The sequence below is a fragment of the Coptis chinensis genome, chromosome 6 (assembly GCF_015680905.1).
Source record: "Coptis chinensis isolate HL-2020 chromosome 6, ASM1568090v1, whole genome shotgun sequence".
In the NCBI taxonomy this organism is placed as follows: Eukaryota; Viridiplantae; Streptophyta; class Magnoliopsida; order Ranunculales; family Ranunculaceae; genus Coptis; species Coptis chinensis.
This window is the reverse complement of record NC_141461.1, coordinates 34,712,562-34,727,539: the sequence shown is the minus strand read 5'-3', so window position 1 is coordinate 34,727,539 and position 14,978 is coordinate 34,712,562. Positions and strand designations below refer to the sequence as shown.

The 14,978-nt window shown below is 37.9% G+C and overlaps 1 protein-coding gene and 1 pseudogene across 1 annotated transcript; both read right to left on the bottom strand.

The window, feature by feature from the left end:
* Nucleotides 1-7,947: 7,947 nt before the first annotated feature.
* Nucleotides 7,948-8,472, bottom strand: LOC147492696 (uncharacterized). Its single transcript, XM_086567597.1, has one exon. The coding sequence runs from the start codon at nucleotides 8,470-8,472 to the stop codon at nucleotides 7,948-7,950; it is 525 nt and encodes a 174-aa protein (XP_086423723.1).
* Nucleotides 8,473-14,264: 5,792 nt separating this feature from the next.
* LOC147492695 (putative receptor-like serine/threonine-protein kinase At4g34500 pseudogene) lies at nucleotides 14,265-14,714 on the bottom strand (annotated as a pseudogene).
* Nucleotides 14,715-14,978: the final 264 nt, after the last annotated feature.

Genomic DNA, 14,978 nt, shown 5'->3' with positions numbered 1-14,978 from the left:
ATGTAATTGTTTTTAGCATAAAGTTCTTTCTTGTTAGTGATGAAGGTTGAAGCTCTACGGATTATATTAACTGTATCTGTTTGCTTGTTGTTAAAAATTAGATCATTTCTATTGGTCCATATTTAGAACATCATAGAAGCAAGATTACTTAGAGTGTCTTTTATCTCAGTTTTATTTTTTATTCTAGCGATAATGGTAGTGATAATATAGGTAAGGGTAGCATCTTGATTCTAGTGGCATGTCCTATTAGAAAGGTTAGAAATATATCAAACATGTCTGAGCAAACTACAGTGAAAGAGTGCATGAGTAGTAGATTCCATATGGTTATTGCAATGCGGGCAAATTTCAGAAGGGATTATATTTCTATTCTATATGTGTTTCTCTTGTGGGAAGGTTGTTGCAAATGGCTTGCTCTTTCTGCTATGTCCAGGTTCCATGAGTGATTCCAAAAAATTGGATTGTGGTTGTTGTTGTCTTCTGTGCTTCTGCTTAGATACTTGTAAACCAACTTCATTGTTAGTTCACCGTCTTTTCCCCATCCATCTCATGGAGTCAACATGCTCGTTGTGACTAAGCAGTATTTTCATGATTTCTGTCACAATATCTGGGAGAAAGATGATGTGTAGAGCGCCTATTTTCCAAGTTCGAGTTCCAATGTCAATGAGATCTTCCACTCACTGGTACGGGCTTGCGCATGGCGGAGGCCCTATTGCCCTATTGGTTTTCTACTTGGTAAGGTTGGTATCCAAGGATCCAGCCATATGTATGTCAATGTTTCTTCATGTTCGGATATGCTAGCAAAGTTGGGGGAGGATATAATCCCTTGCTTTGATAATGTCTTTCCATATCTTCTGTGATGTCTCAGAACACTTTCTCTCAAATGTTATAAGATCACACAATCTTAATGAACAGAATGAATGAATAGAATAAAGGAAGAAGATGAATTGAATCTATGTTTTATTGATTTGCGATAACAGTTTACAATTTCTCTCTCTATTTCTCTCTCCTCTTTCTAATGGTTTTTTCTGATCATCAACTAATGAATCTTCTTTGGCTCTTCCAGTCTTTATATAGTATCCTGATTTAGCTTTGACCCATTCAATCCCTGACACATGTCCCTTATCCTCTTCCTCCTCTTTCCCGCTCAATACCTGCAAATGTTTAAACATAACCCCGAAATATACCGAAACATTCATCCTTATATCAATGTTTCAAGTTTTGAAATATAAGTTATAATATCTTTAGGTACGATATTTGCCCACTACATCGCCCCCTCTCAAAAATTTGAAATTTCACTAAAAATTCAATTTTTCGAGAAGCGGTTATATCAGTTTGGGCTTAAATATCAACCCGGTCCACATTGTCAGACAAATTTTTTTAAACAAACCGTTTATCTTTCCCACAACTTCCAAGCTTTTCCTATATGCTACACCTTCTTCCAGAACGCGATTTTCTTTGCTGCACTCTTGCCTTCATATTGGGTTAACTAGTATTACCCCCCCCCCCCCCCTAGATGAGCCAATTAGGATTCCCTCCCCACTAAATGGGAAATTAGGGTCTTCTCCCTAAACACACGGTCAACTTGGTTTGACCATTAACTTTCAAGTCAAACAATTGAAAATTATACAAATGCCCTCATTATTTTCAAAAAAAAATATTCAATTTTAATTAGGTGGGGGCATTTATGTCATTTTCAGTTGTTTGACTTGAAAATTAACAGTCAAACCAAGTTGGTCGTGTTTTTTAGGGGGGGGGGGGGGCGTAACACTAGTTCACCCCTTCATATTCTTAGAAAGAAACTCAACTTTTGCAGGTATGTTTGTAATCTCCTGCATTTTGTTACTTTTGATATACCATATCTCGTCATAACTCATACCAGTATAACTCATACCCTTATAATTATCTCTAGGGTTTTTAAAGACTGTTGAAATTTGAATGTCGTAAGCTTGGCTATGTTCGTATTTACACTACTGTAAACAACACTATATAATGTTTGATAATGTTTAAAAGTTTATATCTTTACCATTTTAAGATTATTTACTTAGTTATTGCTCATCGCATTGTTTTGCATATCAGATATATCCATTGTTTATATCCGTATATCAAACTTTCCGATATAAGACTATTTATATCGCAATTTCCGATAACTATATTATTAATAATATGATATGTATATTAAATTGATCGTACTAAAAATACATTTGTCCTCGCATCTTTGTTTATAGTCCTCCCAATGGCGAGTGAAGATACCCTCTCTGATGATAGTATTAGTAGTGAAGGAACTCCTTCTGACGATAGACTTTGTAGTCATAATCGTGCCTCTACTTCTTCGAGGCCCTATCGACCCGAGACTTCTTGGGATTTATCTTATGTTGTAGAAGGGATTCCTTGTCATCCTTTTGAAACCACTGCCTCAGAATATGAGCGCGAAACTATTGAATATACCAGTCAATGAAAACATAGACTCAGCCCTTTCTTCATCAAAAGACCCAATCTAGCGTTAATTCATACTGCTTATCAAATTCCCCTTTCTCTTTATTTGCAACACTATGCTGGTACTCGGATTTTTACCAAATGTCAAAGTGGCACCAGATGAGCGATCATTGTCACTGTTGGTCAACTCGCCGCTGGATTGAGATTTCCTCTGACCAATCTCGATCGCGAAGTACTAAACCATCTGAACATTTCCCCTGGTCAAGGAATGGGGAATTTTTGGAGGTTAATGTTTATCTGCAATTATTACAATAGCCACCTTCCCTTAGAAAAGTATGGAACTGATAGGATCAGATTATCCGATATCCTCAGGCACTATAAATTTGGTGAAAAACTTCTTGGATATTTTTACCCTAGAAAACACAACAAATCAACCATCAAGGGTATTATCCGTAAAAACCGTAAAAGCGACAAGGAATAGACCAAGTATCCCATCATTGTTTTGGGTGACTAGGAAAGTGTCGATCCTCTAGAAAAACCTCCGCTGAAACATCAAGTCTTCAATTCTTCAGGTATACCCTACTTTTGATTTAACTTCGGTAACTTTGATATTTATATATATCGAATCCCACTCTGACCCCAGCCTTTCTGTATATTTTCAGTACTCCTCCCTCATTTTGAAAAAGCTCGTGGGAACTCCGACAGAGTGCTTAAACTCTTAGAAGGAACTGATAAAGAAATTGATATCAGAACTGGGGCTGATAAAGAAAGGAACCCTTGCCTTACTATTGCTCTTCCTGATATAAAAAATTACTGAGCTCCTCTTTATGTTCTTCAGATTCGAGTTCTTCACAAAATGGGTCAGTCACCAATTCCCACTCAATCTCCTTCAACAAATCCCTTACACGATCCTTCTTTTCTTATGTCCTCCTTTGCTTTGCATGAACTACCTCCTAATCTTCCCCAAAGTTTATTCGATTACTTAGATAACAACCTTACCATGACTCCAGATTTTTTTTCCCAAATTAAAAAAGAAGTTCCTGATTTTTATGAATATCTGCTTTTACAAAATATATTTGACCATCATCGTTTATTGTATACAAATATGGCCCCTCGATTGTCAGCGAACCCAAGTGTTAGTTACCAATTTCTTGCTAAAGAAAAACAGAAAGATGTTGACACTACATCGGCCAAAGCTCCACAGGACAAGCATCTTGCTCCACCCTCAGACATTCGGACCTCTTCTTCCAAAGATAAGCATTCTGCTCCTCCTAAAGACACATCTCGTACTTCCTCGCAAGATACCCATACTCAATCTAGTTCCAAGAAACGCAAACATACCTGGGGGGAGAGTGGGCTTGCTGAAGGACAAACACTCGAATCCCTTCCTTCTGATACCAGTGAACTTTTCAAGCCTGTATTCCATCTATGTGATGGAAACTATATTCCTTTAACCGCCTCGCTTTTTGGTGATAGTCCCCCTAAAGATTTAGGCGTGTCCCTGTCTTCTAGCTGTGTTCTTCCAAAGGATAAGCTTCTTATGCGCGTTGTATCTCCTTCACAACGCTTAACAAACTTATGTGATGCTATGGAAAAGGTATTCATTCTTTTTTCTTGACTACATATCCTTTACTTTATTTCCCATTTCTATTTGCTTATCCATTTTCATTACTTTTTTAGGCTAAAGTTGCTGCCCTAGCCCAATTTGACTTTCACTATCATCAAGACCGTGACATTAGTCGCTTGAGAAAAACAGTTGAGAGTGAACAGCTGGAAGTTGACAAATTGAACCAAGAAGTAACTCGCTTGAAACGAGAAAACATTCAGCTGACAAGCGACTTGAAACGGACTGCCGAAACTGCTAAACAGACTTTACAACAAAAGATTGCAGCTCATACCGACACTCCGAAGAAAGAACATGCAGAACAGTTGAAGAAAGTTACCAAAGGCTTTGCTATCACATAAGCAAAGTATAAAGAAGTTGCAGAAGCTGCCGATAATGAATTTAACGATGTTATTACATCTTTGAACATTCTTGCTGATCGGCTTGAAGCCTTCAGACCATATGTTCCTCCTGCTGTTCTTGTAGAGCATGGGCTTCCTACCGATAATGCTCCTATTGAGGAACTTCCAACTACAACTCCATCTACTCCTGCTGCTGCAACTACAACAACCACTTGCACTGCTGCTGATACCACCCCTCATCTTACTACTGAGTTCAGCGACATAGATGATCTGCTTAATACCCCTCCTGTTTGATTTCTGTATCATCTGTGTAATACTCTGCAATATTGCTACTATTTTCTTTTATCCTTGCCAAAATTCTCTCTAGTCAACCGTTTTTATACTACTTTTGCTTGTAATATCCTTTAATGCCAATGGAACTTGAATCTGTATCATTTTTGCAATATACCATCCATATGTATGTATTATTGTAAACAGAAAATTCAAAATTTTCGATACCCTCAACAACAAAGAGAGTATCGGCGATACTTGGACTTGTATCACCAGAAAATAAAATTTTTGATATCCTCAACAACAAAAAGAGTATCGGTGATACTTAGACTTGTATCACCAGAAAATAAAATTTTCGATATCCTCAACAACAAAGAAAGTATCGGCGATACTTAAACTTGTATCATTGGCGATACTTAGACTTGTACCATCAGAAAATGAAATTTTCGATACCCTCAACAAAAAAGAGAGTATCGGTGATACTTAGACTTGTATCACCAGAAAATAAAATTTTCGATACCCTCAACAAAAAAGAAAGTATTGGCGATTCTTAGACTTGTATCACTAGAAAATGAAATTTTTGATACCCTCAACAAAAAGGAGAGTATCGGCGATACTTAGACTTGTATCATCAGAAAATGAAATTTTCGATACCCTCAATAAAAAAGAGAGTATCGGCGATACGTAGACTTGTATCATCAGAAAATGAAATTTTCGATACCTTCAACAAAAAAGAGAGTATTGGTTAAACCCCTGTATCATTTATATTTTGACATTATTATTGCACTCTAATTTATCCTTGGGACATGCACCTTTTTAATTATATATAACTACAATTATACATGCCACTGTTGCAAAAATTAAAAATTTAAACAACGCACATTTATCCTTGCTGCCAATATGCCTGGTATCAGTCATCGCCTTTGATACCAAGACTCTTTATGATATGCCTAATAGCACCATTGCTAATGATACTAGGACTTTATATGCCTGGTATCGGCCATTGCTTTTGATACCATGAATTTTGACAATATGCCTAACACCCTCATTTCTGCTGATATCAGATCTTTATGTGCCTGGTATCGGCCACTGTTTTTGATACCATGACTTTTGACAATATGCCTAATTTCAACATTTCTGCTGATATCAGGACTTTATATGCCTGAAAACAACACGTCTATTGGTGATAGGGCTTTTGATGATGTGCCTAATATCAACACGTCTATCGATACCAAAACTTTTGGCAATATGCCTGATACTAGGACTTTATGTGCCTGGTATCTGCCATTGTTTTTTATATCAAGACTTTTGACAATATGCCTAGTACCAACATTTCTGTCGATACCAAGACTTTATGTGCCCGATATCTACCACTGTTTCTGATACCAAGACTTTTGACGATATGCCTAATACCAACATTTCTGTCGATACTAGGACTTTATATGCCTGGTATCTGCCATTGTTTTTGATACCAGGACTTTTGACAATATGCCTAATACCAACATTTCTGTCGATACCAGGACTTTATATGCCTGGTATCTACCATTGTTTCTGATACTAGGACTTTTGACAATATGCCTGATACCAACATTTCTGTCGATATCAGGACTTTCATACACAATATTATAACATTATTGCATTATGAATCCCAAACTTTTATTAATCATGAATATTCTTGCTACATAGCTCATTACTTCCATAAAATTGAAAAAAATACATTATTGATAAAATACCTTCAGATTATTGACATTCTGAGGTTTTGGAAGTACATCGCCATCAACATTCTTCAAGTAATATGCTCCGTTTACTCCCACCTTATGTACAATATAGGGCCCCTCCCAATTTGCTGATAATTTTCCAGCTCCCTTCTCTATTGTCGCTTGAGTGACTTCTTTCAATACTAAGTCACCTTCTTGGAAACTTCTTCCTCTGACTTTCTTATTGAATGCTTTCTTTAGCTGTCTGTGGTAAAAATCAAGCTGAATTCTTGTTTGCTCCCATTTTTCCTCTAAGTTTATGATTTCTGCATGCATCCCTTGTTCATTCAACCTTTTTTCCACAAGCAATGTTCTGGATGTAGATACTACCATCTCAGCTGGAGTTACTGCTTCCATCCCATAGGCCAGAGTAAATGGCGACTCTCTGGTAGCAACTTTCGGAGTTGTTCTGTATGCCCGTAGCACACTGTTTAGCTCATCGACCCATAATCCTTTCTTATCCTCTAACTTCTTTTTGATATTATCCATAATAGTCTTATTTGTCGCTTCAGCTTGCCCATTCCCCTGAGCATAATAAAGTGCCGATGTGAAGTGTTTTATCTTATATGATTCTAAGAAATCTCTCACCTTGGTTCCAATGAATTGAGGACCATTATCCGATATGATGGCATATGGTAAACCATATCGACATACCACTCTTTCAAACAAAAAACCGATAATATCCTGTTCTCTGATATGTTGCAAAGCTATAGCCTCCACCTATTTAGTAAAGTAATCAGGTCACAGCAAGCATGAACCTTTTCTTGCCTCTCCCAGGTATTAGAGGTCCAACAATGTCCATCCCCCATAAAAGCAAATGGCCATGGGTTTGACACACAATGCAACTCCTCTGCTGGAACATGAATTGCATGACCATGTTTCTGACACTAAATGCACTTCTTTGCATATCGAAGGCAATCTCTTCGCATTTGTGGCCAGAAATATCCTTGCCTTGTTATCTTGTTAGCCAAGGATCTTCCTGCTGAATGATTTCCGCACTCCCCTTCATGTATCTCTGCAATGATTTGATTAGCATCGGCCGCCGATATACATTTCAAATGCGGTCTCCCAGGATTTTTCCGATACAAGTCATCCTCTATTAGCAGATATCTTTCAGCTCTAGATTTTACTCTTCTAACCTCATTTTTATCCTTGGGTAACTCACCTTTGAACAAAAATAAAATATAACTGCTTAACCATGACGCCCCCAGTGTATCTATCTCCATAATATCAGGGTGCTTTATATCAATACTTGGATTGTGCTGGACACCCACTTGAAACATACGTCCTTCTGTATTTTCCAACATAGCAGCGATATATGCTAAAGCATCTACATGTCAGTTTTCTCCTCGATCGAGGTGCTAAAATTTGATTCTACTGAAATTCTAAAGCTTCTTCTGACGAAGTTCAAATAATCAATCATATTATCGCATTTAGCTGAATATCCTCTATTGATTTGGCCTACCACTAGCTGGGAATCACTGAATACAGATAATTCCTTGACATTTAACGATGTAGCCATTTACAATCCTATAATAAATGCCTCATATTCTGCTTTATTATTAGATGTGTGAAATCTTAAGGTAATTGCTGATTCCAATCTCTGATTATCTGGTGTTATCATAACCGCTTCGATACCACATCCCTTTTGTCCTGATGACCCATCGACAAAAAGCTTCCACCCATTTGTACCAGCCCATGGATCATCCTCATCCATCACATCATCAGGTTCTTTCAACTGTAAATCACTATCTTCTTTAATATCCCAATTTTCATCTTCAGCGGGAAAATCTACTAGAAAATCTGCTAACACTTGGCTCTTTTCTGAAACCCTATTCCGATACTCAATTCCAAATTCATCTATAAGAACTGACCACTTCGCTATTCTCACTGACTTGGCTGTTTTGGCTAAAGTATGTTTTAACAGAAGATTTGTCATAACAATGACTGAATGGGCTTGAAAATAAGGCTTCAACCTTTGAGTGGAATAAAGAAGAGTTAATGCATATTTCTCCAACATCGAATATCGAGTTTCAGCCTCCAGCATGGTTTTAGATTGAAAATAAATAGGTCGCTCAGCCCCATTTTCCACTTTTACTAATACCGAGCTAATAGCAAAATCCGATACTGCTAAATATAAAAATAAAGTATCACCTTCTCCGGCTTTATCAAAGTTGGCACTTCTTGGAGATACTTCTTTAAATCTAAGAAAGCCTCTTCACATTCTTCCTCCCATATGAACTTTGTATTCTTCTTCAGCAATTTGAATAAAGGTTTGCATCGGTTAGAAGTTCTTGATATGAACCTATTTAAAGCTGCAATTCTTCCTGCCAGCTTCTGTATATGCTTCCTAGTACTCGGAGAAGGCATCTGCTGAATAGCCCAAATTTGGTCTGGATTCACATATATTCCTCTTTTTGTGACTATATACCCCAGAAATTTCCCTGAACTGACCCCGAAAGTACATTTCTCTGGGTTGAGCTTCATATTAAATTGTCTGAATATTCGAAACATTGTATCGAGGTCTTTAACATGATATTCAGCTTTTTTCGATTTGATTACCATATCATCGATATAGACTTCCACAATCTATTTAATCAAATGCCTAAACATTTTCTCCACCAACCGTTGATATGTTGCTCCAGTATTTTTTAGACCAAACGGCATTCGAACAAAACAGTAAAGACTTCTTTCCACAACGAACGCTGTTTTTAACTGATCTAACACTGCCATGACAACTTGAAAATATCCTGAATGCCCATCACAAAAACTCAGCAACTTAAAACCCGCTGTTCTATCGACCAATTCATCAATCCTGGGCATCAGATAATAATCTTTCGGACACTCTTTGTTAACATCAGTAAAATCCACACAAATCCTAACTGTGACATTCTTTTTAGGGACGACAACAATATTTGCCACCCATTCTGAGTTATCGATTTCCTTAATGATTCCACATTCCAACATCTTTTTTATTTCATTTTGCACCGCTTCTGCATATATCGGCCGAACCTTCCTATGCTTATAATGGACAGAACTGCTCCTTTTCGCATAGAACATGCGAATATTGTTTTGACCTAAAGAAATATCTTTATGCAGTTCTGTCATCGACCAAGCGAATATATCTTTATTTATTCTTAAAAAATCTACCAAATCCTGTCTGACCTTCGCACTCATCTCTGTTCCAATAAAAGTGAAACAACTTTCATTGTTTTGACCGATATTGACTTTTTGTACCTCTTCCATTGTTTTGCTTGGAACTACTTCCATCTCTGTCCTCAATTCTGATGTAAATCTAAAATCCTGCTGATGCTTCGTGGTATCGGATTTTAGAGATAAATCCTCTGCTAATTGCTATTTGATGTCTTCCGAGACACCCCCAGTATCTATTTTCTTCTCTTTCAGCATACCCTCAATTCTCAGATTTTGACTGATCACCTCGTATCTCACGTGGTCCAAAAACAGTCGGAAATCTGATAACCTGATAAAAAGTACTGGGAACCGCTCTCATAGCATGTATCTATTTTCTTCCCAATATAGCATTATGATCTGAGTGATGCTTGATGACTATAAACTTAGTCATTATTGTTTGTGGACCTGCCCTTACTGGCAATTTTATTTCTCACGCTGTTCTAGTTGAAGTTCCATTGAAGCCATACAAATTAAACTGCGGCTCCTTCAAATGTGACTCATCAAATTCGATACCTGTATATGCTTTCCAAAATAGAATATTGACCGAACTTCCACAATCCACCAATATTTTCTACACAACATAGCCAGATATCCTTAATGTAATTAACAATGTATTGTCATGAGGTAACATCACCTTTGACAAATCATCAGAAACAAACATAATAGCTCAAGGTATGCTCGCCGCTACTAATGATGGGTTCACTGGTATCGGCTCTATGTTCACCTCTAGCACTTCCTTTACTGTCGATATCTTTCTGATTTTATCTCTTATAATCTTCTTCTGTGGGATAACTCCTTTGTAAATCATGTTGATCACTCCTAAAGGTTTATCATTTACCATCGTTGTTACTTCTGGCCGAGCATCTGCTCTGAACTCGCGAAGCTTCCCATCTCACATTAATCTGTCTACCTCTCTAAGCAGTTGTAAACACTTATTTGTTTCGTGATTCTTCACTTTATGGAAATTGCATAAAGGCTTATCTACTATTTCTCTAAGCTTGTGAATCGGATGTTGGAAATAAGGTTCTTTCCCCCACCCTCCTTAAGCTATCCTCCACTATTGTGTTGATGGCGATATAATTGCTGGGGTCTAACTCTTCTTTCAGCGACCTTTCAAACCTCTTTTTCTGTGATGGTTGGTTCTTCACCTTTGCATAAGAATCTATTGTCTTCCTCTTATCAGACTTATTGTAGTTATCTTCCTTAGTAGACTTACTTGATTCCGATACCTGTAATACTGACTGATTTGCTGCTGCCATAATTCCCTCCTCAACTTGCACATCTTTTTTAGTCTTATCATACAACTCTCTCAGAGTTTTGATCTCTTTCCGAAGCATATACTTGTGCATGTCAGAACCTGGAATAAGTTCTGTCTAGAACGCCATTACTGCTGTTATTTCCAATTGATCTAAATGCTCCACTAACTGTGCCTCTGCTTTGAATCGAGATAAGAAATTTTTTGAAGATTCCTTCTTTCCTTGCTTAAGCTGGAACAAGACTGACACCTGCTTCGGTTTTACTCGCTGATGACCATAATTTGACAAAAACTTCTCTTCAATCTCCCGATAATATGATATCAACCCTTCCGGTAGAGAACAGAACCACTTCAACGCTTTCCCCTTCAAGCTTGCAGAGAAAGATTTACATAATAATGAATCCAGATAAGTTGTACCTTTGTATATCGAAAACTGATGCCGATATCCGAATAAATGGTCTATCGGATCTGACGTCCCATCATATTGGTTGAACTTTGGAAGTTTGAACTTTGGTGGAATGGGCATCATCTCGACGCTCTGGTGTATCAGATTTCTACTGACATCGTCTGCCAATTTCCTTATCGAAGCAGAAGTCTTTTCAAGAAGCTGGTTTTGCATCATCTCCTGTATCATTTCTTTAGTGATGGGTTGTGGTATCGGCATTTCAAATATGGGCGAAGCTTCTGTAGTTCTTTCATGTTTTTCCAATGTTTTTTCCACAAAATGACTACTTGACTTTCAACTACATTCTTGTTCCTCGTCTCCCTGGATATCATTTACAACCACACTCGGACTCCCCTTCTTCATCTCTTGGTTCTCCTTTAGTAATATCGCATTTTGTTGTTCCACTTCCCTCAACCTTTTCAAAATTTCTTGAATTGAAGTGTCACCTTCCATGTTCTCCTCCTGATATCGCCGACTCCCGAAAGCTCTTGTATTTCTTGTTTGCGATTGATTATCATGTTCCACTCTTTTGCTGTTTGTTTTCTTCCTTGGAGCCATTATGATTCAAAGCTGACTGTATTACTCACCTTTCTTCACTCTTTTGTTCTTCAAACAAAGAACAAAACAATGGATTATATATCGAAGAAGAAGAAAACTTCAAGGAAACAATGTCTCTTTTTATTTGCCTAGTATTTTTTGTCTTTCATATTTCTAGTACAAGGAAACAATGTGAATTGAGAAACAAAGTTCATTGCAGTCTGCTTTTACACAGAGGCCAGCATGCCAAAAAGAAGCCTATGCCCTAACAAGGCATCTTGTGATGTTCCTTAGCTTCCAAACAATATGACTATGTTAGAAGAATCTAGCTTTGTGGAATTTTTAAATTTGATGAGAAGTAGGCTTTTGGGATTAGGCGCGTGTGTACTAAAAGGGGGGCAAGTAAATTAGGCTTTTGTGCTAGTGGGAAGTGTTGGAATAGCAAGCAAATCTTCTTTTTTTTTTTTTAACTTTTGAGAAGCCGTGACATTGCAGCTATACATTGCTTAGTAATAGAAGTTTATGCAGTTCCTTAAAGCTCAGGGAATTGCACATCAAAATTCTAGAATGAGCAGGATAGACAAATTTAACTTGCTGGGTTCTCTGGCAAGTTCATCTAGCTAGAGCATCCCATCTTATAATTCTCGACTCTCGACAAAACACACTCGACATAACAAAACTCCTCGACATGCATACCAAACTTACACTAACACTATAACAAACTCGACATGCAGGGGCTAATGTATAAACTATAACTCCTGACATAGTTTATGACTATAACGTTGACTATTTCTTGCGAAATTTTGTTGTTATATCGAACCTTATGAACTTGCAAAAAAATGGCGTGTCTGTTTGGACTTTGTCCCAAACGGCATGGCCACCGTTTGGACTTAGTCCCAAACGGCATGGCCACACCGTTTTCGCACTAAGGCCAAACGGTGTGGCTATGCCATTTGGGGACAAAGTCCATACGATTACCGCCATTTTTTTTTATCAGTTCAAATCCAAACGATATGGCCACACCGTTTGGACTTAGTCCCAAACGGCATGGCCACACCGTTTGGACTAAGTCCAAACGGTGTGGCCATATCGTTTGGATTTGAACTTGCAAAATGGGCGGTTCTGTTTGGACTTTGTCCCAAACGGCATGGCCACACCGTTTGGACTTAGTCCCAAACTGCATGGCCACACCGTTTGGTACTAAGGCCAAACGGCATGGCCATACCGTTTGGACTTAGTCCCAAACTGCATGGCCACACCATTTGGTACTAAGGCCAAACGGCATGGCCACACCGTTTGGGACAAAGTCCAAACAGACACATTTGATTGTTGAAGGTGTTTGATAGTTTTGTAACATACATTGAGCAATCAAATTATTGGAATCCATTCCAAGGGGAAAATAAGTTATCCCCAAGGTCGATTAGTTTTTCGGTTTCTTCCATTTTGCAAAATATTTGACTTAGCTGTGATTGTTATTTGCATTTTGTTAGTTAAAATAGTTAAGAAAACTTTGTTTTCTGATCATGTTGAACGATTTATTCCCAGGGGATGCCAAGTCTTGTGGAAGGGAGTGTAATTAATAGCGAGGGTAGGATTCAAGGTGCGATAGCAATAGCTAGAACCAATTTATACACTCTTTGATTCCTTTTGCCTCACAACTTTGCCGAGAAAATTGAGTTGCCTCACAAATACCTGAAGACAAGCCAAAAGAGTGAAAATAACTAAATAAGCCACTTATAGTTCGGTACCGCTTATAGTTTTATACTAAAAGGCACAGTTGATACATGAAATTCATAATATATGAAATTTCTATTTCTCACTCCTGAGTATAAATAAGTACAGCCACAAGACAAATACATGAAAAACTTCAGCTCATCAACCTTATTTATAATCAAGCACAATTGGAATTGTACTTCAATGATCCCAAGTGACTATCCTTGTAGCAAAGAAGGTAGCTACTAGTTGTATCTACGGGGATCGGCGCCATGCATGTTCTCGGTTTTCTTAAATGCGTTGATTTCTTGCCGAGGGCCACATCGAGTAGGACTTGCAATACCTCCGCTATTGAAGGTCGCTTTGAAGGTAAAGCACAGGTACATATGATCCCTAGTCTGAAGACCAAACTCATTTCATGCAAATAACATGGATCCCTCGATCTCCTCGTCCGGGCATTATTGTTATAGATTTTTCCTCATTAAAGTGACGCCATGCCCATTCGGCAAGACTTATGTGCTCATCTCCATCATTAGGTTCCTTTCCCGTAGTCAATTCTAGGAGTACTACCCCAAAACTGTATACATCGATCTTTTCATTCACCTTGGTTGTGTAAGTGTACTCTGAAATTCAATCAACCAACTGCAGTTTAGCTGATTTTCCAACTTTAAGTATGTTATAAAATATAGAAATGTACTCAAATAAGACTCACTGGCGAATGTATCCGTGAAGAGTCAAGCACCGCAGACATTGTATCCGACTCCCCATGCTTAACCAACATCTTTGCCAATCCAAAGTCTGCAATCGTAGCATTAAAGTTGGCATCCAACAAGATATTGCTCGATTTCACATCACAATGAATGATGGACTGAGAGCATCCATGATGCATGTAGCAAAGACCTTGAGCAACTCCAACTGCGATATGCAACCTTGTAGGCCAATCCAAGAGAACATGGTTAACTGAATCTGAAAATATTGATTCTCTCTTTCTTTTGTGTAACCATCGGTCTAAGCTGCTATTCACCATGTATTCATAAACAAGAAGTACTGAGCTCTCACAAGAAATACAGCAAAACAGTTTTACTATGTTTGAGTGAAGAATTGTTCCCAATATCTGGACCTCTGCTTGAAATTCTTTCTCGCGCATGTTGTCCAACTTCCCATTGTTCCATATCCTTTTTACCGCAATGAATTCAGAATTCGTAGATCTGGTTTTTTTCTTTTGTTTTTGAGAAGATGAAAAGAAAAAGACGTTTTTACCCCCACTTTGTTGTTTGAAATTAGGAGTGTTAGATCTTTTGAGACTTAGATTAGATCTGACGGTTTGAGAGGAGTGTGAGATAAGAGTGTCACTATAAGAGTGGCACTCTAGACAAACCGTATATATATATAGCAAGACATCTTTGGATGG

Excerpts from the sequence above, each read along its gene's own strand:
- LOC147492696 (XM_086567597.1), bottom strand. The coding sequence starts at position 8,472 with ATGCTGGAGGCTGAAACTCGATATTCGATGTTGGAGAAATATGCATTA.